This window comes from Rhinoraja longicauda, chromosome 16 (genome assembly GCF_053455715.1).
Source record: "Rhinoraja longicauda isolate Sanriku21f chromosome 16, sRhiLon1.1, whole genome shotgun sequence".
Taxonomy (NCBI): domain Eukaryota; kingdom Metazoa; phylum Chordata; class Chondrichthyes; order Rajiformes; family Arhynchobatidae; genus Rhinoraja; species Rhinoraja longicauda.
In genome coordinates, this window is record NC_135968.1 from 36,413,042 (window position 1) to 36,436,488 (window position 23,447).

General features: G+C 40.5%; 1 protein-coding gene across 1 annotated transcript in view; it reads left to right on the plus strand.

Moving 5' to 3' along the window:
* Positions 1 to 23,447, plus strand: part of mki67 (marker of proliferation Ki-67) — a 38,806-nt gene continuing 15,359 nt past the window's right edge. Inside the window, exons 1-10 of the mRNA XM_078412868.1 lie at positions 1 to 43; positions 6,759 to 6,870; positions 6,955 to 7,036; positions 7,113 to 7,228; positions 7,756 to 7,840; positions 12,429 to 12,510; positions 13,740 to 16,313; positions 17,202 to 17,431; positions 19,329 to 19,899; positions 23,231 to 23,346. Of these exons, the coding sequence (XP_078268994.1) occupies positions 6,779 to 6,870; positions 6,955 to 7,036; positions 7,113 to 7,228; positions 7,756 to 7,840; positions 12,429 to 12,510; positions 13,740 to 16,313; positions 17,202 to 17,431; positions 19,329 to 19,899; positions 23,231 to 23,346 (3,948 nt within the window). The 5' untranslated portion in view covers positions 1 to 43; positions 6,759 to 6,778. The remainder of the gene's footprint in view (positions 44 to 6,758; positions 6,871 to 6,954; positions 7,037 to 7,112; positions 7,229 to 7,755; positions 7,841 to 12,428; positions 12,511 to 13,739; positions 16,314 to 17,201; positions 17,432 to 19,328; positions 19,900 to 23,230; positions 23,347 to 23,447) is intronic.

Sequence of the window (23,447 nt, forward strand, 5' to 3'; positions counted from 1 at the left end):
GCGGCCGGAGATAGAAACAATTACTCGCAAACTGCACGGACTGGTAGGAATTGCCACCTGTAGGCGAATGGAAGAGAGATTGTTAAGTGTAGGGAGGAACTGCAGATGGTGGTTTAAACCGAAGATAGACGCACCATGCTGGAGTAGCGGGGGGGGGGGGGGGGTGACGACAGGCAACATCTGTGGAGAGGAGGACTGGAGGGGTGACGTTCCGGGTCTGCAGGTGCTAATTTACACCTGCAGGTGCTAATTACACCGAAGATAAGACACAAAATACTGGTGTCGGAGTAACTCCAGCCTTTTGTGTCGATCTTCACTGAACCGGATTAAATGCGCTCAAGTGGAAAAGCGCGGCCGGCCGCCAGCAGACCGACGTTGGAGACTAGGAGGGAACTGCAGATGGTGGTTTACAAATTTTAAAAAAAAGGCATGGTGTTGGAGTAACTCAGCGGGTCGGGTAGTATTTCAGATGTTGATGGGCAGGTGTTCCAGCATTTTATGTCCGCTTTCGTTTCTCGCAACGAAACCAGCCGATGGCGCCGTTTTTTTATTCTCTCGAAGCGAGAAAGACTTTAAATGTCAGGCAATGGCGATGTTTCGTCTCTCGGGCTGCCTTTTGCCGCTCGATGCGTGAAAGATGTACCGCCGTTTTACTGCCGTCTCCCGACTCTTGAAACAAACATAACTTAGTCTTTGAATATTGATTTCTCTAACTTCAACTAACCCTTGCTTTCCCTCTCTCTCCGTCGTAGTAGTTATCCGACTACTTTCGCTGTCCTGATTAATTTTACTGATTGTATGCCTCACTCAGTGTCACCTTCCCCATGCCATGGCTAACAAAATGAACCTTTCCACATTTCCCATTCACATCTGCTTTGTCGTTTTCACACCTCACCCTTCCATGTCTAGTCCCCTTGACTATCAGTCTGAAGAAGGGTCTCGACGTGAAAAACCTCCCATTCCTTTTCTCCAGCATTTTGTGTCGATCTAATTTATTCCCATCAGAGATGTTGTCTGTCTGTCGCGCTGTTCCTTCTCCAGCCATTTGTGTGTTCCAGCCACCTGTCTGTCTCTTTATTCTGATCTTCATAGTTTCGCACTGTGAAACTAGAAAAGCGGATCTGACAATAAATGTTTGTTTTGAATATCCGGGCGCTGTTGTATGTTTCAGAGAGGAACCCATGTGCTTCCGACAACTGGATAGGGTGCTGGAATAACTGGCAAAGGCAACAACTCTGGAGTAAAGGAACAGGTAATGTTTCGTCCAGTCTGAAGAAGGGCCCCGACCTAAAACGTCTCCTATATCTATCTCCTGTCTAACCCACTGTTACTTTGTGTCTATCTTTGGTATAAACTAGTATCTGCAGTCCTTTGTTTCTACGTTGATCTTACTTGATCCGTGGAAGCCCGCGCTTTTTGAAATTTAGTGCTTACAAGTTTCTTGCAACCTGCCTCGGGAGAATGTGTGCTCCGTGTAATATAGTGGTGACACATTTGACAAATAGTGAAATTTGTACCAGCACCTGCAGTTATTTTCTTATAACCCATTCCTTCTTTCCCGAGATGCTGCCCGACCTGCTGAGTTACTCCAGCATTTTGTGAATAAATCGATTTGTACCAGCATCTGCAGTTATTTTCTTATAACCCCATTCCTTCCTTCCTTCTCTCCCGAGATGCTGCCCGACCTGCTGAATTACTCCAGCATTTTGTGAATAAATCGATTTGTACCAGCATCTGCAGTTATTTTCTTATACTGACAAATAGTGAGCTGGGTTTGTGTATTCCCTGACAGCCCTCTCCTGATGTCTGGTTTAATTATACTCATACAGCGCGGAAACGGGACCTCCATTCCCACCCGTGCATGCCGACCAAGATGCCTTATCCAAGCTAGTAAAATACATGTTGAGGAGGAACACGGCACAGACCTCCGTTCGTCTTTTCGTGTACCTTTTTAGGCAATCTCAAGGAGTCCAGGGTGACTTGCAGTTCTATTGTTCACAATGTAGTTGCTCAGCCCCACAGATGGGATAGGAAAGAATTGGTGTGGCAGGTGGAGTGTGACGTTTGGGGGCAAATTTGAACCAGAATTTTTTTTTGTACCCGTTAAATAGGCTAAAGTTCTCAATGCCACCCTATGTGCTCCTATTCAATGTTGAATGGTTATGGGATTCCCCTTACTCTAGCACATTTTTCTTGGAATAGTGCCGGGTATTCCATGCGCTGCCCACTGGAATCAACTGCGGTTACAGGGGAAAATAATCTCAGTTGTAGGAAGGAACTGCAGATGCTGGTTTAAACTGAAGATAGACACAAAATGCTGGAGTAACTCAGCGGGACAGGCAGCATCCCTGGATAGAAGGAATGGGTAATGTCAGGTTGGTTTGGGAGTGGATGCTGATATTTATTTATTTATCTCGCCAATGGATTTGGAAGTTTTTTGCATAAACAGCACATTTATTTTTAGTCCTGGAAAGTACTCTGAAGTTAATTCATATCTTGAAATTGCACAGAAAAACAGGGATTATGATCGATTAGTAGTTTTGTACTAAATTTGAGATTTTGTTTTCCAAGATTAATTTTCTCAAAATCTCAAATGGTGAATTTAATCATTGATCTTTGCCTTCTGTGGGAAATGGCTTCAGAAAATTGTCACTTTATCCTGCATCTCCTGCACCAGCTAGTATTTTGTGCATTTCAGTTTTGTTTTGCTTTATCTTACCAATACTTGGAATTTTCAAGTTTGTTTGATCTGTGTACAATCATACTAACTTTTAGGTTCATGGTATTAATTATAATATCAAAGGTCAGTATTACAGTATAGCAAAGGGGATTACAGAGGCATGAGGCAGGAGCTGGCCAAAAATGACTGGAAGGAGGCCCTAGCAGGGAAGACGGTAGAACAGCAATGGCAGGTATTCCTGGGAATAATGCAGAGGTTGCAGGATCAATTTATCCCAAAGAGGCGGAAAGACTCTAAGGGGAGTAAGAGACACCTGTGGCTGACAAGGGAAGTCAAGGACAGCATAAAAATTAAGGAGAGGAAGTATAACATAGCAAAGAAGAGTGGGAAGACAGAGGATTGGGACTCTTTTAAAGAGCAATAAAAGTTAACTAAAAAGGCAATACGGGGAGAAAAGATGAGGTACGAGGGTAAACTAGCCAATAATATAAAGGAGGATAGCAAAAGTTTTTTTAGGTACGTGAAGAGGAAAAAAATAGTCAAGGCAAATGTGGGTCCCTTGAAGACAGAAGCAGGGGAATTTATTATGGGGAACAAAGAAATGGCAGACGAGTTAAACCATTACTTTGGATCTGTCTTCACTGAGGAAGATACACGCAATCTCCCAAATGTTCTAGGGGCCGGGGAACCTAGGGTGATGGAGGAACTGAAGGAAATCCACATTAGGCAGGAAATGGTTTTGGGTAGACTGATGGGACTGAAGGCTGATAAATCCCCAGGGCCTGATGGTCTGCATCCCAGGGTACTTAAGGAGGTGGCTCTAGAAATAGTGGAAGCATTGGAGATCATTTTTCAATGTTCTATAGATTCAGGATCAGTTCCTGTGGATTGGAGGATAGCAAATGTTATCCCACTTTTTAAGAAAGGAGGGAGAGAGAAAACGGGTGATTATAGACCAGTTAGTCTGACATCAGTGGTGGGGAAGATGCTGGAGTCAATTATAAAAGACAAAATTGCTGAGCATTTGGATAGCAGTAACAGGTTCATTCCGAGTCAGCATGGATTTACGAAGGGGAAATCATGCTTGACAAATCTACTGGAATTTTTTGAGGATGTAACTAGGAAAATTGACAGGGGAGAGTCAGTGGATGTGGTGTACCTCGACTTTCAGAAAGCCTTCGACAAGGTCCCACATAGGAGATTAGTGGGCAAAATTAGAGCACATGGTATTGGGGGTAGGGTACTGACATGGATAGAAAATTGGTTGACAGACAGAAAGCAAAGAGTGGGGATAAATGGGTCCCTTTCGGAATGGCAGGCAGAGTGACCAGTGGGGTACCGCAAGGTTCGGTGCTGGGACCCCAGCTATTTACGATATACATTAATGACTTAGATGAGGGGATTAAAAGTACCATTAGCAAATTTGCAGATGATACTAAGCTGGGGGGTAGTGTGAATTGTGAGGAAGATGCAATAAGACTGCAGGGTGACTTGGACAGGTTGTGTGAGTGGGCGGATACATGGCAGATGCAGTTTAATGTAGATAAGTGTGAGGTTATTCACTTTGGAAGTAAGAATAGAAAGGCAGATTATTATCTGAATGGTGTCAAGTTAGGAAGAGGGGATGTTCAACGAGATCTGGGTGTCCTAGTGCATCAGTCACTGAAAGGAAGCATGCAGGTACAGCAGGCAGTGAAGAAAGTCAATGGAATGTTGGCCTTCATAACAAGAGGAGTTGAGTATAGGAGCAAAGAGGTCCTTCTACAGTTGTACCGGGCCCTGGTGAGACCGCACCTGGAGTACTATGTGCAGTTTTGGTCTCCAAATTTGAGGAAGGATATTCTTGCTATTGAGGGCGTGCAGCGTAGGTTCACTAGGTTAATTCCCGGAATGGCGGGACTCGTATGTTGAAAGGCTGGAGCAATTAGGCTTGTATACACTGGAATTTAGAAGGATGAGGGCGGATCTTATTGAAACATATAAGATAATTAGGGGATTGGACACATTAGAGGCAGGAAACATGTTCCCAATGTTGGGGGAGTCCAGAACAAGGGGCCACAGTTTAAGAATAAGGGGTAGGCCATTTAGAACGGAGATGAGGAAGAACTTTTTCAGTCAGAGAGTGGTGAAGGTGTGGAATTCTCTGCCTCAGAAGGCAGTGGAGGCCAGTTCGTTGGATGCTTTCAAGAGAGAGCTGGATAGAGCTCTTAAGGATAGCGGAGTGAGGGGGTATGGGGAGAAGGCAGGAACGGGGCACTGATTGAGAGTGATCAGCCATGATCGCATTGAATGGCGGTGCTGGCTCGAAGGGCTGAATGGCCTACTCCTGCACCTATTGTCTATTGTCCAAGTGCTGAATAGATGGAGATTTCAGCCTTTGCAGTCTCTTGCATCTGCTCTAAAACACGTTTAGTGTGGGAAATGTGTCAAGATGGTATGCAAAGTGTTATTCGCAAGATATTTGTGACAGACCTGTCTCTGTTCTTGTCTAAATTTGTAACCACTTACACCTTTATCATGCCTCTTCTGAGATTTGCTCCCACAGCCATCGCAATGATGGCCAACTTTTCACCAAGCAGACTTGATCACACCCTAACAGCACCAAGTTCTGTTTGCTCATCACCTGTATTCTGACAGTCATACAGCACAGAAACAGCCCTTTCGGCCCAGCTTGCCCTGCTGACCAAGGTGCCCCAACCACACTAGTCCCACCTGTCTGCGTTTGGTCCATATCCCTCTAAACCTTTCCTATCCATGGGCCAGTCCAAATGTCTTTAAAATCTTTTAATAGTTTCTTCCTCAACAACCTCCTCTGGCATCCATATACCCACCACCCTCTGGAAAAAGTTACTCCTCAGATTCTTTTTAAATCTTTCCCCTCCTTAAACCTATGCCCTCTTGATTCCCCTACACTGCATTTAAAAAACCCTCTTAAGATCACCATTCATTCTCAAAGGAATGCAGTCTTAGCCTGCCCAACCTCCCTATAGCTCAGGCCTCAAGTCCTGGCAACATCCTCATAAATCTTCTCTGCACTCTTTCCAGTTTAACAACATCTTTCCTATAGCAGGGTGACCAAAACTGAACACAATATTCCAGCTGTGGCTTCACCAGTGCCATGTACAGGTGTTACATAACATCCCAACTTCTATGCTTAAAACCCTGATTGACAATGTGCTGAAAGCTACCCTGGCCACCATATCTGCCTGTAAAGCCACTGTCAACATTCTGTACCTGCCCTTCTAGGTCCAACTGCACTATAACACTCCTCGGAGCCCTGCCATTTACTGTGATATTGCCCCTGGATCCAGCAATATGCCCTTTTTTTGTTGTTTTAAAAGAAAGGTTCTCCTTGTTTTCAAATCTTCCATCTGTGCATGACCCAATCTCCATAACCTTTACGAAACTTTATAACTACAGATTGGTGTGCATTATATTTTATTGGCACTTTTGGTGACTGACTGGGTTCCACGAGATGATATTCATTTTTTTAAAGAACTCTATTTAAGATGTAAGGTAGACACAAAATGCTCTGGAGTAATTCAGCTGGACAGGCAGCATCTCTGGAGAGAAGGAATGGGTGACATTTTGGGTCGAAACCCTTCTTCAGACTGTTTAAGATGTCCTTTTATACTGTAACAACACCTGCTGAAATCACTGTGCACCTAGCTGTCACTGTTAGTAGATGTTCTTGTAGTGTGCATTTTAGATCAATCATGATGAATGACCTGTATAAATCCACAGCATTTGGCACAGCAATGTTGCCAAGTAGTGCTGACAGTAAAAGAGCATAGAACAGAACAATACAGCACAAGAACATGCCCTTCAGTCCACAATGTCTGTGCCCGGCATGATGCCAAGACCAACTTTTATCTGTGCCCATAATCCATATTCCTCCATTGCCTGCATATCCAGGTGCCTATGCAAATATGCCTATCATCTTCATACATCCATCTCAGTGTATTTTTGTTTATTTTAAGAGGTATTGCCACACAGATCCATGTATAGATCATGTATAACCAACACTGGAATGAAATATTCTTGGTACAGCCAGTTAACTATTAAAATCTGTTTGCAGGTAAGAAAATAGGCAGAAACATGCCACAATTTGGTAAAATCATAGTTATCAAGCGTACTGGAGCAGATGGATGCAACTTTCCTTTGACATCATCTTCATGTTTGTTTGGAAGGTAAGACTGCTGTGTTGCATTTATGATTCTAAATGTAACTTTCCTATGCTGTCATTTATATTTCCATTTGTTTTCTTTCTGCAGGAAAACAGACTGTGACATACGTATCCAGTTGCCTCATGTTTCGAAAGAGCATTGTAAGCTCGACGTGAATGAAAATAATGAGGTAATTTCTTTATTATTGAACTTTACAGCATTGTACTACATTTATTACAGTTTGATAATTTAAATTTATTTTCCAGGTTATTTTAACTAATTTGAGTGAAGTGAATCAGACATTGTTAAACGGTGAACCTATACATCATTCTGAACGCCTAAAACACCGTGATACATTCACAGTTATTGATCGCTCTTTCAGGTAAGATCTGCAGAGATTTCCAAATGTGGCTTAACTCTCACTCGTATATAGTCCTATATATATAACTGACAGGTAGGTAGCATTAATGTAGCTTTAGACATCAAGTTTATTTTGTAAATGTGTGATCAATAATGTTTAAATTTTATTGACAATTAGCCTCTTGCTTTAAAGCTGTTGTGTCAGGCATCATCAAAGAGTTATGTCATTAGCTTAGATAGCCCACATCATATCCTTTTGTCATATATTTAAGGATATATTTAAAAACATCAATGGATCGTGGTTATGGCACTCCAGATTTTGTGTAGAGGTCAATTATTAACCAATTACTGCTGCCAAAAAGTTGCATGCCAAAATAAAACGGCAATAAGTGGAATGTTATGTGTATGAATACAATCAATGTGGCAAAAATGTTAAATGAGTGCAGACTCTGTTCATTCAGCCGCTAATGTAAATAAACACAATGGGAAGAGTTGCTTACTGGAGCAAAATGTCCTGGATATTAACTTGTTCTATCCTTTTGTTATTAGATTTGAGTACCCGTTGGATTCTGTGTACAACACGAGCCCAAGGAAAAAACGGAATTCATCAACCTTGAAGAATGAAACTCTACAAGTATGTGGATCCATTTTTATGTGGTGGGAAGGGAGGAAAGATGTGGTGCCAGTAACTTAATTTCAGACCCTTGCAGTTTTTTCAAGGACTTCATAGCGTTCCTTTGCTCCATTTCCCCCCCCCCCCCCCCCCCCCCCATGCAAAACAAGAGTTTTCTGCCAAGCTTCTGCTGCTCTTAATCTATGGTGTTTCTTCTAGTATGGTGAAAGGCTGGTCAGCTGCCTTCCATATATTTATTACAGCATTACTCAGGGTCTTTATAAGGTTCTAAATACACCATTGTTTTAATTTGCTTTCGATTGTTATGGGGTTCAGAGGCAGGTGATCCGATGTCCAGCTGACAGAAAGCTGACTATTCTGAAAGTTGTGCCATCAAAAGAAAATGTTTTGTTATTGAGCTTTTTAATAAAGTACATTTAAAACTATTTCAGTTAACTTAATAACAAATGTGGTTGGTGACGATGGAGGAGATGAGATGCATTAAACAGAACATTGAAGTAGCTGCATAAGGACCTGATAACTGTGGTGCTAGCATTTTCATGAGGTTTTGAATTGCAATAGAAGTTGAAGTAGTTCAGTATTTGCCATCCCTCTTCTCGCATGGGTCCAGATTTTGACTGACCTTAAACTCTTATCCCTTCTTAAACTTTCTGTCCTATTACTTCTGGAGAATTCAGTTAACTCTCCAATATATAATGTCAATAGTGTCGTTGATGGCCTAACATCACCATCTCTTGTTCAGAATTTTAACTGCACTTATAAATGTTAGTTAGGAATGCTCCAGGGAATGGTTTTCCTTTACCATCTACAGGCATTTTGAGAGTGAAAAAGTCCACTTGTCCATATGTGAGCCAACCCAGCAAAGCTTGGACCACAGCACTGTTTAGGATAGTGTTTGCTCGAATGATGAATTACTTCTCTCTGTAAGGGGTTTCTACGCCGAGCTTTCGCCCGACCTAAGGTCCCCGTGCCTTGCTCTGATCCCTTGACCAGGCCGTGCACACTGGTTCCCCGTGAGTGGTTCGACCCACTCACCCCTTACGGTTCTAGACACTGGGCTTAGATGCAGGAGCTCTTATAGTGCAGAAAAAATTCAACCAGACCAGATTTGAAAACCAGGCTTTTAAATGAAAAGGCTTTTATTCAGCACTTGGGACTATTGTCCATGAATATATTTATACAGTTCTATAAGACATAGCTATAATACACATACCGAATACATGAATACCTTTGATTTATTAATCACGAAACGCACAGTTCACAAGACATATACCCGAATACCCTTTTCGCTGAAAACTTAAAAACACAGTTCCACGAGACATATATCCGAATACCTTCTTCGCTGAATTCTTGAAAACACACAGTTCCACAAAACATATACACGAATACCCTTTTACTTATGAATTCTTAAACACAGTTCTGCAAGACACATACACGACTGTAAGATGGGGAACGTACGACGCATCGCAACCTTGACCAGCACATATTTTAATACACACCCAACGTTTATTCACAACCACCCTCCCCTCTACACTAAACTATGTCCAGGATATGTAGGATTTGGAGTGCATGCTCACCATGGGGCTATTACTGGGGTTACTGGATGTTCGTTTTGCAGTATTTCTTCTCGAGTTGCGTGCCTGTTCCTCTCTCTTGCATCCGTTCTTCTTTCCGACTTTCTTCTTGACTTCAGTTGACTTCGAACCCGGTTTTCTCTGCGCTTCTTGACTGTGTCCGTCTTGCCTGCTTGCGTTCCCTGCAGGTTTTCTTCTCGAGTTGACTTAACTTGACTTAACTTTTCACCCAAAAGTAGTGGCCAGTTATACTGTTTCTGACCCGTCCTATCTCCCGCCAGATCTTGGAATCTCTTTGTTCAAAAAGATATGTATGAGGTTTTCTTCTGATCTGCGCTTATGTTCGGGGATACCGGGGATGGCCAGACGGTGTAAATTGGGATTTCATTGTGAGGTGATGGGTGTTAACTGGTTTCCCATCACCTACCAGGTAGTTTTCTATGGGCTATTGTGCCCCCTCACTGAGATGAACTGTTTAGGTCGGCTTGGGGCATTGTGAGTATGCTGATGTCAGCGCCCCAGTGTCTGGACTCCGACCTGGTTTCGTAGGTTTCTGCATGGCCAATACCCATCCTTTGTTCTGGCCGTGGCTTTGCAGAAACCTAGAGACTGGGTTGTGAGGTTTTTTACCTTTTGTGGCTGGTCACGAGGTCCTGCAGCCATTTTAGGACCCACAGATTGTGACATCCTTTGGTAAACTGACTGCAGCCTTTCTCCGCTATCAGCCCCAGTCTCCCGTTTAAAATGTCCAAACTGCAGCTCTTTGGTTTTGTGTTGATTTCAGAATGAGGGAAAACTTCTCAAATCTTACATCACCTTAAACATTCCCTTTCTTCACTGTACTTTATGGCATTTACAAAAAAAATCATACCAGAGTGCTTTATAGATGGCAAAAAATAAACCTTCCCTGGCGTGTTCGTAACCTGTGATCTCTTGTAGCCAATGTTTGAATTCAGTTAAGTTTGTGAAATTTCTGTTAGTGCAATCAATATGAGAATTAGCAATGCCAGAAGACCGCTGTTATTGGCAGTTTAGTTTGGAGAGAGAGCATGGAAACAGGTCCTTCAGCCCACCGAGTCCGTGCCGACCAACGATCACTCGTACACTACTACTATTCTACACGCTAGGGACAATTTGCAGAAGCCAATTAACCTACAAACCTGCACATCTTTGGAATGTGGGAGGAAATTGGAGCACCTGGGGGAAACCTGTGCAGTCACAGGGAGAACGTACAAACTATCAACAGATAGCACCCGTAGTCACGATAAAACCCGGGTCTCTGGCGCTGTAAGGCAGCAACTCTACCACCGTGTCACCACAGTTACAAGAATCAGGCAAAATCTACAGCTACATTTTTAGATAACTTAGTTTCAAACAGGTTGTCTTCCATTATTACCACTACCTCCAGTGAACCTATATATTGTAGATTTAAATTAATTCAAAAATTGTCCATAAAGGCATAATTTCAATTTCCATCAATGGTACCAGAATTGATAATGAATACTGTCCATTTCTGTGAATCAGTGCTTCAAAGTGGTTTCCTTATGCCTTTGATTACTTAATTGTAATTTAATTTCAGTTATAATGCATATCCATTAATTTAACTTGTAGTTTAATGTCCAATTTGATAAATTCAGCAAACTGAATTTGCTTTTGGGCTAAGCTCTTCCTATTCTTGAGATAACATGGAAGCTGGAATAATTTATTCAACACCGGCAAAAGTACATAAACCACGCCTTTGTTTCGCCTCTCTCACTTTCTCCTATCTACTCTTCCTTTTTGTATTGGGCTTTTGGTGTGTTGAGAAAATTAGTTTTAGATATCCACTTTCCCTGATGATATATCTGCTTAGAACAGATGCTTGTTGTTTGACCTGTATATAAATTGACTTCCAAAGTTAAAAACCTTAAATTGTTATATTGATTCATGTTGGGGTAAGGCTTATTCATTTTTATTTTGCTCTCAGAATTTACATGTTTTGTGGGCTTTCATATAAAAGTTCTATTTAGACCCATATTGCTTGAGTCTTGTAGGTGCTTAATATGATTTTATGAAAGTTAATGTGTAGTATCAAGGCGATCTCTTCTTGTAATTTGGTCATCTATCCAAGAACTTGCTATAATCTGCCTCAGCAATTTCTGATTATTTATGTAATTTTTTAATCTCCATTAATTTAGTAGATCAATTGAACTAGATAATCATTCGTGTTGGATGGAACTTCGTTTTGGTCCTTTTCAATTTTTTACTTATTTGAACCTATGCTAGTCATCCTATTTCAACTTATTCACACTGTAAATCTAGAAGATTGTAAATATTTTCCTTTTTTTACATTTCACTACATGTAATTAATCAGAGCTTTTTCTGATTTCCAATTTAGCTAGGTTGCTCAAGCTTCTATTGTACTTTTCTCAGTGAGTTTAATAAAATTCAAGTTTGAATTTATAACAAATTCTAAATCATGAGATGTGGTTTCCCTTTTTGTCTTTCTCAAACCCAGTCTTGCATTTTACACTAAATGTAATAATTTTTTGTGCAAATTATTTTCGCTTCATCCTGTGTTATCTCAATTGAGTCCTCGTATATTTTAATTGATATCAAATGTAAAACTGGCTAATAAAAATTAGAAACAGTGGTAATAGAATAACACAATCTACCTCTTCACTTTGTCGATTATCATTTCCAAGATTTACCATGAACCACCATTGCTTTCAAGTTTTGCAATAGCCGTTTATTTGACAATCTATCCAATATCTGCTTAAAATCCTGGACTTGGGTTGAGGATATTCTGTTCCCTACATGTGAAATCATCGAATGAAAAATAAAACTTGTTTCTGATAATTGATTCTTTTCTAATTGGCATTGAAAATTGTCTCTGTGTTTGAATATTTGCATTCTATTTCCAACTTAAAATGGATCTTGGAATTACACTTAATGATTAGAAATGTCTTAATTCTCCCATTCTAATAACATGGTTGTTTATTCAATTCTTAATATGATAAAATTTGAATTAACAGGTTCTTCATGTTCAGCAGGAAATAGATGACGATTCGCGATTTTTGGTTAAAGGTCAATCATCCTCGAGTGGACTTGTATCTGGTTGGTATTGGATGTTCCATACATTTCACGCTAATTCATGAATTCTGTTTGTGCTCTGAATGTTAGACACTTCTGATGTACATTTATTTTGGAATATGGTGTCAGGGTGTGGGCAGTACTAGAAAGATCACCTTCGCTGCCCATCCTGGCGGCTTGCTGATAGTGATCCAGGTTGAACACTAAGGGGTGAAGCTTTTAATGTATAGCTGTTAACTGGAGATTTTTAGGATTTAGGTACAATATTAATGAGATTATAGTGTGTATGTTTCGATTGGGGTGATGCGCATCTTGCAGACGATGTTCTCACTACTGCCATGATGTCCAAGGTGTTGATCATGGACTAACCTGTGATTGCTATTATGCACTCTATGGGCAATATATAGACTACAGTTTGTCAGTGACGGTGATATAAAGAAGAATGTTTACGGTGGTAAATGACCTGTCAATCAACTGCCCTGTATTTCTTGTATAGGTGCTCCTAGATAGAAATAATTGACAATCTTTTGGAGAGGGTGCTTTTTCTGTGCAACTTGGGTTGGAGAGTAAAGAACCATCCAAAAAAAATTGGAACATACCTGTTTGTTTATTCTTATTTACAATAAATATTTATTTGAACCGAGGTGATCTCGGGTTGGTTACTTTTCTAGTAGCCTGACTCTACTCCGTTCCCTGTGTTTTCCCCTCATAACTTTTAAATGGGAGAAATGCTGCCGTTTTGCTTTTAATAGTCCTCATTCATATGATTACTTCCAAAGGCTTGCATCATCTAGTTTCTTCAACTAGTTTTGAGCTTGCAGATATTCATGTATATAATAAGCTCATTTTTATTTAAGTGCCAGTTCTTAAAAATTTGAAATAATCTTTGGTGAAAAGTGTGCCAATTTTTCCAAGCTTCAGCAAATCATCAGTATTCCTGTTAACTAGTTCATTCAAGTTATGTTAGGTTATCTTTGTAGCATTTCATTGCAAATGGGACCCACCACGAGTGCATATCAGAAAATCACTTATTGCTTGTGGTTTGCAGTTAATTCAAGGTGGGAGCACAGAATCTCAAAATGCCACTTAACTTCCCAGTTGTACATATGTGATCATTTCAACAACGAGTTCATTTTTGTTTTTATATGCGGGAACAAATGTTTAATTGGAAAACAGGCATTGCTTGTACTTGAGTTTGTATTAGCAATAAACCTTTTAGCCTCCTTTTCAATTTTCCTGTTTTTTTTGGTCAGATAAGATAGAAGTGGATAAAGGCTTCAAAGAACGAACAAAACCTCCAAAGATTACTCCAAATGGAACAGAAGATCCTGCTCTACAGAACCAGTGCAGAAGAAACTTCACAAAGATACTTAATGATGGGAAAGCTACAGATATGGAAAGTTTATCACCTATCTCCAAACTATATGAAATGGTCAAGGAGAAGGCCACAAAACCAATTCAGACTAAACCAAACAAAGTTAATATGTCTGCATCAATTGACGAAAGCAGTACTGACTTGAAAAAAGAAGCAAGTATTCCAGCAAAAGAATCCAATGTCACAATTTCTCAAAATGGTAAAAAATCTTCCACATCAGAAAGTGAAAGAACATTGAGGATGAGCAAGATTAATTTTGAAGATGGAATGATGGCAACAAATGGTGAAAATAAAGTGAAGAAGGAACTGAATCCTCAGCTGATTGAAGATATTGCAAATGCAGACTTTTCCGCTCCCCAAAAAAACACACTGGAAATAATCAAATTTACAGAAGAACCATTTTCTAAAGCAAAGGATGAATCAATAACACCTTTATCTGAGGGTGCAAAAGGGAAAGAGCAAAATAATGATCAGACAGCTAAAGGTACACCAAAAGGAAAACACAAGGATCAATTTATCAATTGTGAATCATTAACTTTGGATGCAGCTCCAAAGAAAATTGAAGAGAATCTTAAACCATCACTGAACATAGGGCAAAATTTAGTTGTGAAACATGAATCATTTGAAACAGAACACACATCTGGTAACATTAAGATGAGAAAAGATGAAAGTCCAAAAATGTTTGTCAGAAAGTTGTTGCATGGTAAAGACAGGGAAGATGGTGATATTGAAGCAGAGCAATTTGAATTAACAAAGTTTTCTGAGCCTTCTGCTGCAAAATCTGTGGTGGAAAACTTGGTTGGCAAAAAATGTACGCCAACTAGGAAAAAGGAGGAAAAATTTGACACACCCAAAAGACAGGGCAGATCATCATTGCATAATAAAAATGTGGATGGTGAAGATATTCATTTAGAGAAAGTTGAATCGACAATTATTTTGGAATCTTCAGTTGCAGAATCGGACAATGAAAATAATGCAGTCAATAGGTCAGTTAAAGTAGGCCAGGAGAATGTTGACACCCCAAAAAGACGAAGCCGATCAATACGAAATAAAGATGTGGATCGTGCTTATATTGGTTCCCAGCAAGTTGAATCTACAAATGTTTTGGAATCTTCATTTGCAAAATCAGACATGGAACATGATACTGTGAAGTTAGGACTCACGCCAATGAAAATAGGCGAGGAAACAGTTGCCACCCCGAAAAGTCAAAAACTAACAACGTTGCATAATAAAAATGTGGATTGTGGAGATATGGAATCAAAGCAAGTTGAATCTACAAATGTCTTGGAAACTTCACTTTCAAAACTGGACATGGAACTTGATGTAGTTAATTTAGGGCTCATACCAATGAAAATAAGTAAGGAAAAGGTTGACTCCCCCAAAAGAAGAAGCCGATCATTGCGTAGTAAAAATGGGGATGGTGCACGTATGGAGTCAGAGCAAGTTGAATCTGCAAATGTTTTGGAATATGGCATGGAAAATGATGCAGTCAGCAAGGGACTCATGCCAGCTAAGATAGCTGAGGCAAAAGTTCACACCCCCAAAAGGCAAAGCCGATCATCAATAGTTACAAATGTGATTGATGCAGATATAGATTCAGAGGAAGTTAAATGCATTGATATTGTGGATTCTTCAACTAAAAAATCACAGAAGAAATATAATTCTATTGATGAGGGGTGCTTCACAGCTAATATAGATGAAGAAAAGGTTAACACGGATGAAAGAAGATCATCATTGCGCAACAACAGTGTGGAAACTGCAGCTAGTCAATTTGTGCAAACTGAAATTACGACTGCTTCAAAACCTTTCACTACAAAGCCAGAAGTGGACAATAATTTTCTTGATGAAGGTCAGGCAGCAGTTAAAATCAATGTTGAAAAGGTAGATACCCCCAAAAGACGAGGCAGATCATCAGTACGTTATAGAAGTGTAGAAGCTGCAGATATTTGTTCAGAGCAAACCGAATTTCCAAATGTTTTGGAGTTTTCAGCTACAAAATCCTGGGGAGGGATTAAAACTGTCAATGTGGGATGTGCCCGATTTATAGTAGATGAAGGAAAATCTGACTCACCCAAAAGACGAGGTAGAGCATCATTGCGTAACAGAAATTTGGAAACACTAGATGTTCAAGCAGAGCAGCCTGTAACAGCAGAGTTGGTGGAATCTTCAATTGCTGAAAAATCTGAGTTTGAGGATAAATTGTTGGAATTGCAGCATGCTGACCACCCAAAAATTCGAGATAAATCGTCGCCAAGTAAGGAAATTAGGCAAACTCTTTTAGTAGCCAAATCGTCTGTGTTGAGAAGTGGTGCCTCTCCCTATTCAACATTTCAGCGAAGCAAAAGGAGAGAAACTAATGCAATTGACTACCTGACGGAAGCGGAAAGCTTGAAGAGAAAAGATTTGACATCTAAAAGTCCACAAAGAGACCTCAAGAAGCAAATTGGGAAAGGTGAGTTGATGCACAAATGTTTGCATCATCCATTTCACAAAAAATGGCACTCGGGGCAGCTAAGTATTTCATTCCTGGCAGGCAAAAGTTAAATGGGGCCAAAACAATTAGATAAGTGTTCATTTGCAGATGTTGATCAAGACCTATTCACCTGTTGTAAAGAATCTCCTTTTGCATTAGATGGCATTTTTAGCTTTGAATATTCAACTGGCACTGTATAATATGTGCCACAATGTGAAGATCAGTTTTTGTCTTGCCTGTGAACAATGTTTTGTACAGATCAGTGCCATGCTTTATAAATATATTCCATTAACCCATAAGCATCAAAACAAGTATGTATTTGGTGTTTTTAGAAAAGAGAGCCGATTCTAGTTAAGTGGTATGATTGAAGTACGAGATATGAATTGAACACAATGAAGATGAAGTAAATACATTTAAAAATGGATTGCTACTTCAGTCACATTTAATGACACTGATATGTGTGTCTCTGGCAAGACCAGCATTTATTGGTTTAATTGCCTTTGAAAAGTGGTGATGAAGCACCTTGCATCACTGCAGCTCTGGGAAGAATGAATTAACTGAATTGTCATTAGATACTGGCGTGCACACTATGGCCGAAATGGTGGTCTCGAGTGTTGTAAATTTTGTGATTGATATTCCATTTGATTACAATTGACATTCCTTTGTGAGATTGATGTACCAAAATGTAGCAGAGATGTGCCACGTTACTGTTTTATTGTGTAGTTTAATAATGAGGATAGGTGAAATTTTGCAAATATATAAATTTGTTCCTTCTCAGTGACATTGAGGCTTAGCTATAAATTATGAATCTATTTTAATATTGCAGATTAATTTCAGTATTGTACTGTCCCATTTTTTTCCTGTTAGGCTTCCCATGCTTATCCAAAAAGCGCACAAGTGAAACAAATTGTGGTCCAGATTTAAAGAGAAAGAGAGTCTCTTTTGGTGCAAACTTAAGCCCAGAAGTATTTGACAAGCGTATGCCACCATGCTCTCCTCTGCGAAAGGGAGGCACTCCGACTCGAGTGAGCACACCATTTAGTCTTGCATCGCTGAAACGTGTATCCAGTATTGGGACTCGTGCATTTGCAATTCAGGTAACTATTAATGTGCATTTATGAGTGAGCTATGAAAACCCAGCCAAAGTTTGTGTGGATAACGTATTAAGCAGAAGAGTATCTAATTTAGAAACAGAAATGCAGATGCTGGTGTATATATAAATGGACGCAAAGTGCTGGAGTAACTCAGCAGGTCATGCAGCCCGAAACGTCACCTATCCATGTTCTCCAGGGATAACTCCACCACTTTGCTGAGACCTTTCTTTAGAGTAATCTGTTCGGATCTGAATTTTTCCTTTAAAATATATCATGTGTGGAATAGTAACACTAAGAACTTGAGCTCCTCCCCTTATGTGGATTGCTATTTCAGTTGACAGTTGATCTCTAGAAAATGCATTGATCTGCCATGTAAAACTTTGCTTGGCTGCTATGTAGAATTGCACTGTTCTTGTTTCCCCACAGCACCATCCAGTGTCTTCAATTGGGTATTGAAGTAATAAACATTTTACAGGTATACTAGTATGTTGATCACCACCTTGTGGCAAGAGTTAAGCATGACAACAATTATTGGTGTGCAAATCTTTAATTTTCTGAGTTCAAGTTTTTTAAAAAACTGACAATTATAATTTGTTTGTGTTATGGTGAATGCGTGTGAGAGGAAAACCTATTAGGTCTCGAGTGTTGTAAATTTTGTGATTGATATTCCATTTGATTACAATTGACATTCCTTTGTGAGATTGATGTACCAAAATGTAGCAGAGATGTGCCACGTTACTGTTTTATTGTGTAGTTTAATAATGAGGATAGGTGAAATTTTGCAAATATATAAATTTGTTCCTTCTCAGTGACATTGAGGCTTAGCTATAAATTATGAATCTATTTTAATATTGCAGATTATTGGTGTGCAAATCTTAGGTTTTCCCATAGAATTGAATAATAATTTCAATGTTGTTTTGAAAGCCAGTAGGTATTGGGTAATGATGCTGCTGCATTAAATAGATTAGAGAAATAGATTTCAGACTATTCTGGGATCCAATATTTTCTGAGGATCAGATTGTGTTTACCTCTATTAATTTGATTGTAAATATGTGGTGTCATTGAGGTTACTTGTAATGGAATAGAATATTTTATTCTCGCATGTGACAAGGCACAGTGAAGTTCTTTGCTTGCAAACCCAAGGTATGCAAATAGCGGCCACCTACGGCTCCTCTTTATTCAACCATTGTTGAACAATGGTGGGTCCTCCATTGTTTATTTTTCTTCCCCATCCCTCACGGCAGTCCCCCCACGCCGGGTCCTCCATTGATCTTCCCTTCTCCCGCGCCGGGTCCTCCATTGATCTTCCCTTCTCCCACGCTGGGTCCTCCATTGTTCTTCCCCCCCCCCCACCATATGGCTGTTCCCTCATGCTCTCATCGACCGCCGCTGGGAGGCTTTCACCACCGCCGAGGCCTGCGCACTACTGCCTAGGCTCCATTCGGCCCAGGCCTGTGGGGCGAGTCGGGCCTACCAGGCACGTTCCAGTCCATGGCATGGTTGTTCGCAGGGTGCCAATAGTACCAATGCAACTTGTTCATTTCTAATCAGCAGTAAAATTTTAAAAAACATGAAAATGTTATGGTCAGCATATATTAATCCCTAATTTTGCCAGCTGTCAGAGGTTTTTGTGAATATTTTGGGGTGAAGCTGTTTTATTGTATAGTTCCAATTGTAATATTGAAGGTCATTGAGAATAGGCCATCTGCATCTGGACAAGGTACGTGCTGCCCCAAGGAATCACAGGCCATGGAAATGGGCAATGCAATCTGACCTGCCTCACTCCTACTATTATTTGAATTTTAAATCAGATGTTATATATTAAATTAAGTTGTATACATTACTTGAAAACATTACTTAATCTGTTCTTGTATTAATTTGTACTATTTCTCGTTTTAAGGAATGCAGTGAACAAAATGAAAGTTATACAACTTCCCCAATGTCAAATATTGGTTCAACAAGAGTCTCTCCAAGGAAAAACAAAATGTCCCCTAGCAAGTTGTTTCGATCAACAACAAGCATAAAATCAACTACTAAGAGGTCACCTTCTGCCAAGATATCCTCATTAATTACTGAGCAATCACCTAATGTCAAGAATTCTTCAGCAAAAATGCCCTCGTCTTCTGTCACAAGGTCACCAGCTTCAGGAACTCGTTCACAAAAGAAGCTTTCCCCTTCAGATACTACGTTGTCCAGTGGAGTGTCCCATCCAATCACTGCTGGTTTGTTTGGTTCTCCACAGTTGAATGGACGGTTCTCTATTTCTCTTGTTGCTGAACCTCCCAGCTTAACTCAATCTGCAAAGCCTCTCATTACCCCCAAGTCTTTCAGTATGGCACAGTTGGATCAATCTCAACAGAAACCAAGTTCTGGGAGGAAAAAAACCAGGAGAAGCACAAAGAAAAGTGTTTCACTTCTTGCAGAAATACAATCTAGGAGGCAGAGTGGAGCGTCATTTGGGAACTTGTTGGGTATGGCTTTCCCTAAATTTAATTTATTTGCAATGGCTAATTGTACCATTTTGTATCACAAAGCATCTCAAAGGTTAGGAACTGCATTTCTGTTTAAATTAGTCACAAATAATGAGGACTAAAAACTTACGGCACTTTTAATGTTACTGGAATTCAACTGAAATTGGCAAATAAATCATCTCCCATAAGGACTGCTATGAGTAATTCAAGAAGAAACATTAGTTTAACGAGTGAAATGTGCTTGCTCTTTTGTAGTATTGATTATACGATGTGAAGTGACTAAGGCTTTTAATATGGATTTTTGTAAAGCATAATGTGTTAGTTTCACAAGAAAATGTAAAATATTCATAGAACCTAGAACAGTACAGTACGAGACAGGCCCTTCAGCACATGATATCTGTGCTGAACCACGATGCCAAGACCAACTGTTATCTGCCTACATATAATCCTTTTCCTTCCATTCCATGCATATCCATATGACTATCCTAAAGTCTCTTAAATGCCACTATCTTACCTTACTAGCAGCAAGTTCCAGGCACTATCTATGCCTCATAATTGTATATACTTCTATCAGGTCTCCCCGCAACCTCTTGTTTTCCAAAGAAAACAATCCCTATCGCTTTTAGATTATGAATTATATCTATCTACGCTAGTGTTATGTATTTTAAGCTTGCATTAAACTTTGCAGCAATAATGTTGAAGGAGCATTTCAGTAAAATATTGAAATAGCATAATGTTTCTCCATGCTGTACCTTTCCCATTGTGGACAGAAGTCAATGAGTTCTCGTAGCTTGCAAGACAACTAATTTCAATAATTCCTTCATTTTTAATCAAGCCATGTTTATTTATGAACAATTTTCACATGTTTACCTACAATAAATAATATTTCAGTGAACTTCAATTAAAGCTGGAATCAATATGTTGTAAAATGTAACTGATTGCTGCGTCCCATTGGCAGGGGGCCTTTTAAATCTGCGATTTACAAATAAGTTTCTTTCACGATTAATCACTTTCAAACAGGCTAATGGTAATTAATGTATTCTCAACCATTTAAAAAAAAATGCTGCACATTTCATAAAATTTCTCTATATAAGCCTTGGTATGTGCCTGTGTTGGTCTTGCCAATTTAACCTCATCGCATCAACTAGCTGTAAATTTTGGACAGATTTTTTATTTTGTCTTATTTCTTGGACTATTAAATCTAATTCTGAATGCTTCCTGATTTTGGTGCATCGGCATTAAATTCAATAATGAGATAAATGATATGGTAAATTACTCAATTAATTATTCTTTACATCGGCGAAACCAAACGCAGGCTCGGCGATCGTTTCGCTCAACACCTTCGCTCAGTCCGCCTTAACCAACCTGATCTCCCGGTGGCTGAGCACTTCAACTCCCCCTCTCAGTCTGACCTTTCTGTCATGGGCCTCCTCCAGTGCCATAGTGAGGCCCACCGGAAATTGGAGGTACAGCACCTCATTTTTCGCTTGGGCAGCTTGCAGCCCAGCGGTATGAACATTGACTTCTCCAACTTTAGATAGTTCCTCTGTCTCTCTCTTCCCCTCCCCCTTCCCAGTTCTCCCTCTATCTTCCTGTCTCCACCTATATCCTTCCTTTGTTCCGCCCCCCTGACATCAGTCTGAAGAAGGGTCTTGACCTGAAACGTCACCCGTTCCTTCTCTCCTCAGATGCCGCCTGACCTGCTGAGTTACTCCAGCATTTTGTGAATAATTACCTTCAATTAATTATACTGATAGATTTGGCAATATTACTTGAAGGCTTTGAAATAATGCTTTCATCTTGTGAAAGGTGGCTGAGAATCTAGAATTGCTATAGCTAGAAGACCAGGTATCCTCTCTTGGAGATTTATTGCTATATGGGAATATTCTTCCCGTTTGTTTGCAAGCAAGACTTCGGTTCACTGGATTAACCTATACCTTTGGATAGCAATTAAATTCTCTTCAGAGGTGACTATTATTGGTGTCTTGTTTTTTCAATCCATTAATTAAGTGCAATAATTATATCAAATTTGTGCCTATATGGTAATGAGCAAATAAATTTAGTAATGTCCCATTTAGTCAAATTTGTTTTTGGCATTTGTTTAAGATTACATGCAACATTGTTAGTAGATTGTTTTAGCCTCCAATCATTGTAGTTGGAAACTATCCACCAATCTGCTTCTACTTCTATACAGAACTTTATTGTCATTCGGTACAGATACCGAACGAAATTACAGCAGTCACAGAACACAACAAAAAAGAAAAAAACACAGGACACACGACCCCAACACAAACATCCATCACAGTGACTCCAAACACCCCCTCACTGTGATGGAAGGCAACAAAACTTCCACTCTCTTCCCCCACACGCCCACGGACAGGCAGCTCGATCCCTACCGAGGCGACCGACACGCACAGCCCCCGCAAGGGGATGGAAGGCCCCGCGGCCGAGCCGCACCGGGCACTGAAACGTCCCGTGGCCGAGCCGCACCGGGCGTTGCCAAGTCCCGCGGTCGAGCCGCGCTGGCGATGTTAAGTCCAGCGGCCGAGCAGCACCGGGCGAGGGAAGGCCCCGCGGCCGCGCCGGGCGCTGAACCGTTCCACAGCCGCGCCGGGCGATGGAAGGCCCCGCGGCCGAGCAGCACCGAGCGCAGAAACGTCCCACGGCCGTACCGGGCGATGGAAGGCCCCGCGGCCGAGCCGCGCCGGGCACTGTTAGGTCCCGCGGCCGAGCCGAGCCGGCGATGTTAAGTCCAACAGCCGCGCCGGGCAATGGAAGGCCCCGGCGGGCGATGGAAGGCCCCGCGGCCGAGCTGCGCCCCGGGGAAGAGACCTAATAAAAGAAAGGTTCCCCCCCCCCCCCACACACATACACCGCCAAAAACAGAAACAAAAACCATCCCAACACCGACACACAAACAAAAAAAAGGAAAAAAGACAAACAGACTGCCAGCGAGCCGCAGCCGTTAGGTGCAGCCACACGTATTTCTTGGTTGATGCTCCCAACCACAAATGTAGTGAAAACATTCAATTATAATTATGGGTAGCTTTAACTGTTGAGACAGAGAAGTGATTTACAGTTATCTGGAAAGTGGATCAGTATTTCTTGTTCTTTCTATCTTAGCTGGGATACCCATATTGTACTGTTTGCTTTTGCTAAATCCAAGATTTGAAGTAAATGTATGCAGTAGTTAACCAATGCTTACTGTAAAGCTTTAGCTTGGAAATGCTTATGTAATTTGAGTGTTGGATTAAGATAGTATGTTATTTGTATCTGAATATTGAAATTAAGGGTTTTTCTTTTAATTGAAATATTTGCAATTTGTAATTAGTGAAAAAGTCATGGGCGCAGGTGGTAAAGGAAGGAGTAGCGAGACCTCAGTTGCGGAATGCTGCAAAGAAACCTGCTGTAAAGCGAAAACGGGCCAAGAATGTCATCATCTCGAAGGTGGTAAATTTCTGTCCAGCATGCAAACGACATTTGATAATTACATGTAGCTAATCTTTCCGAAGACTAATTTCACTAGTTCTCAAACAGATTTTTGACTT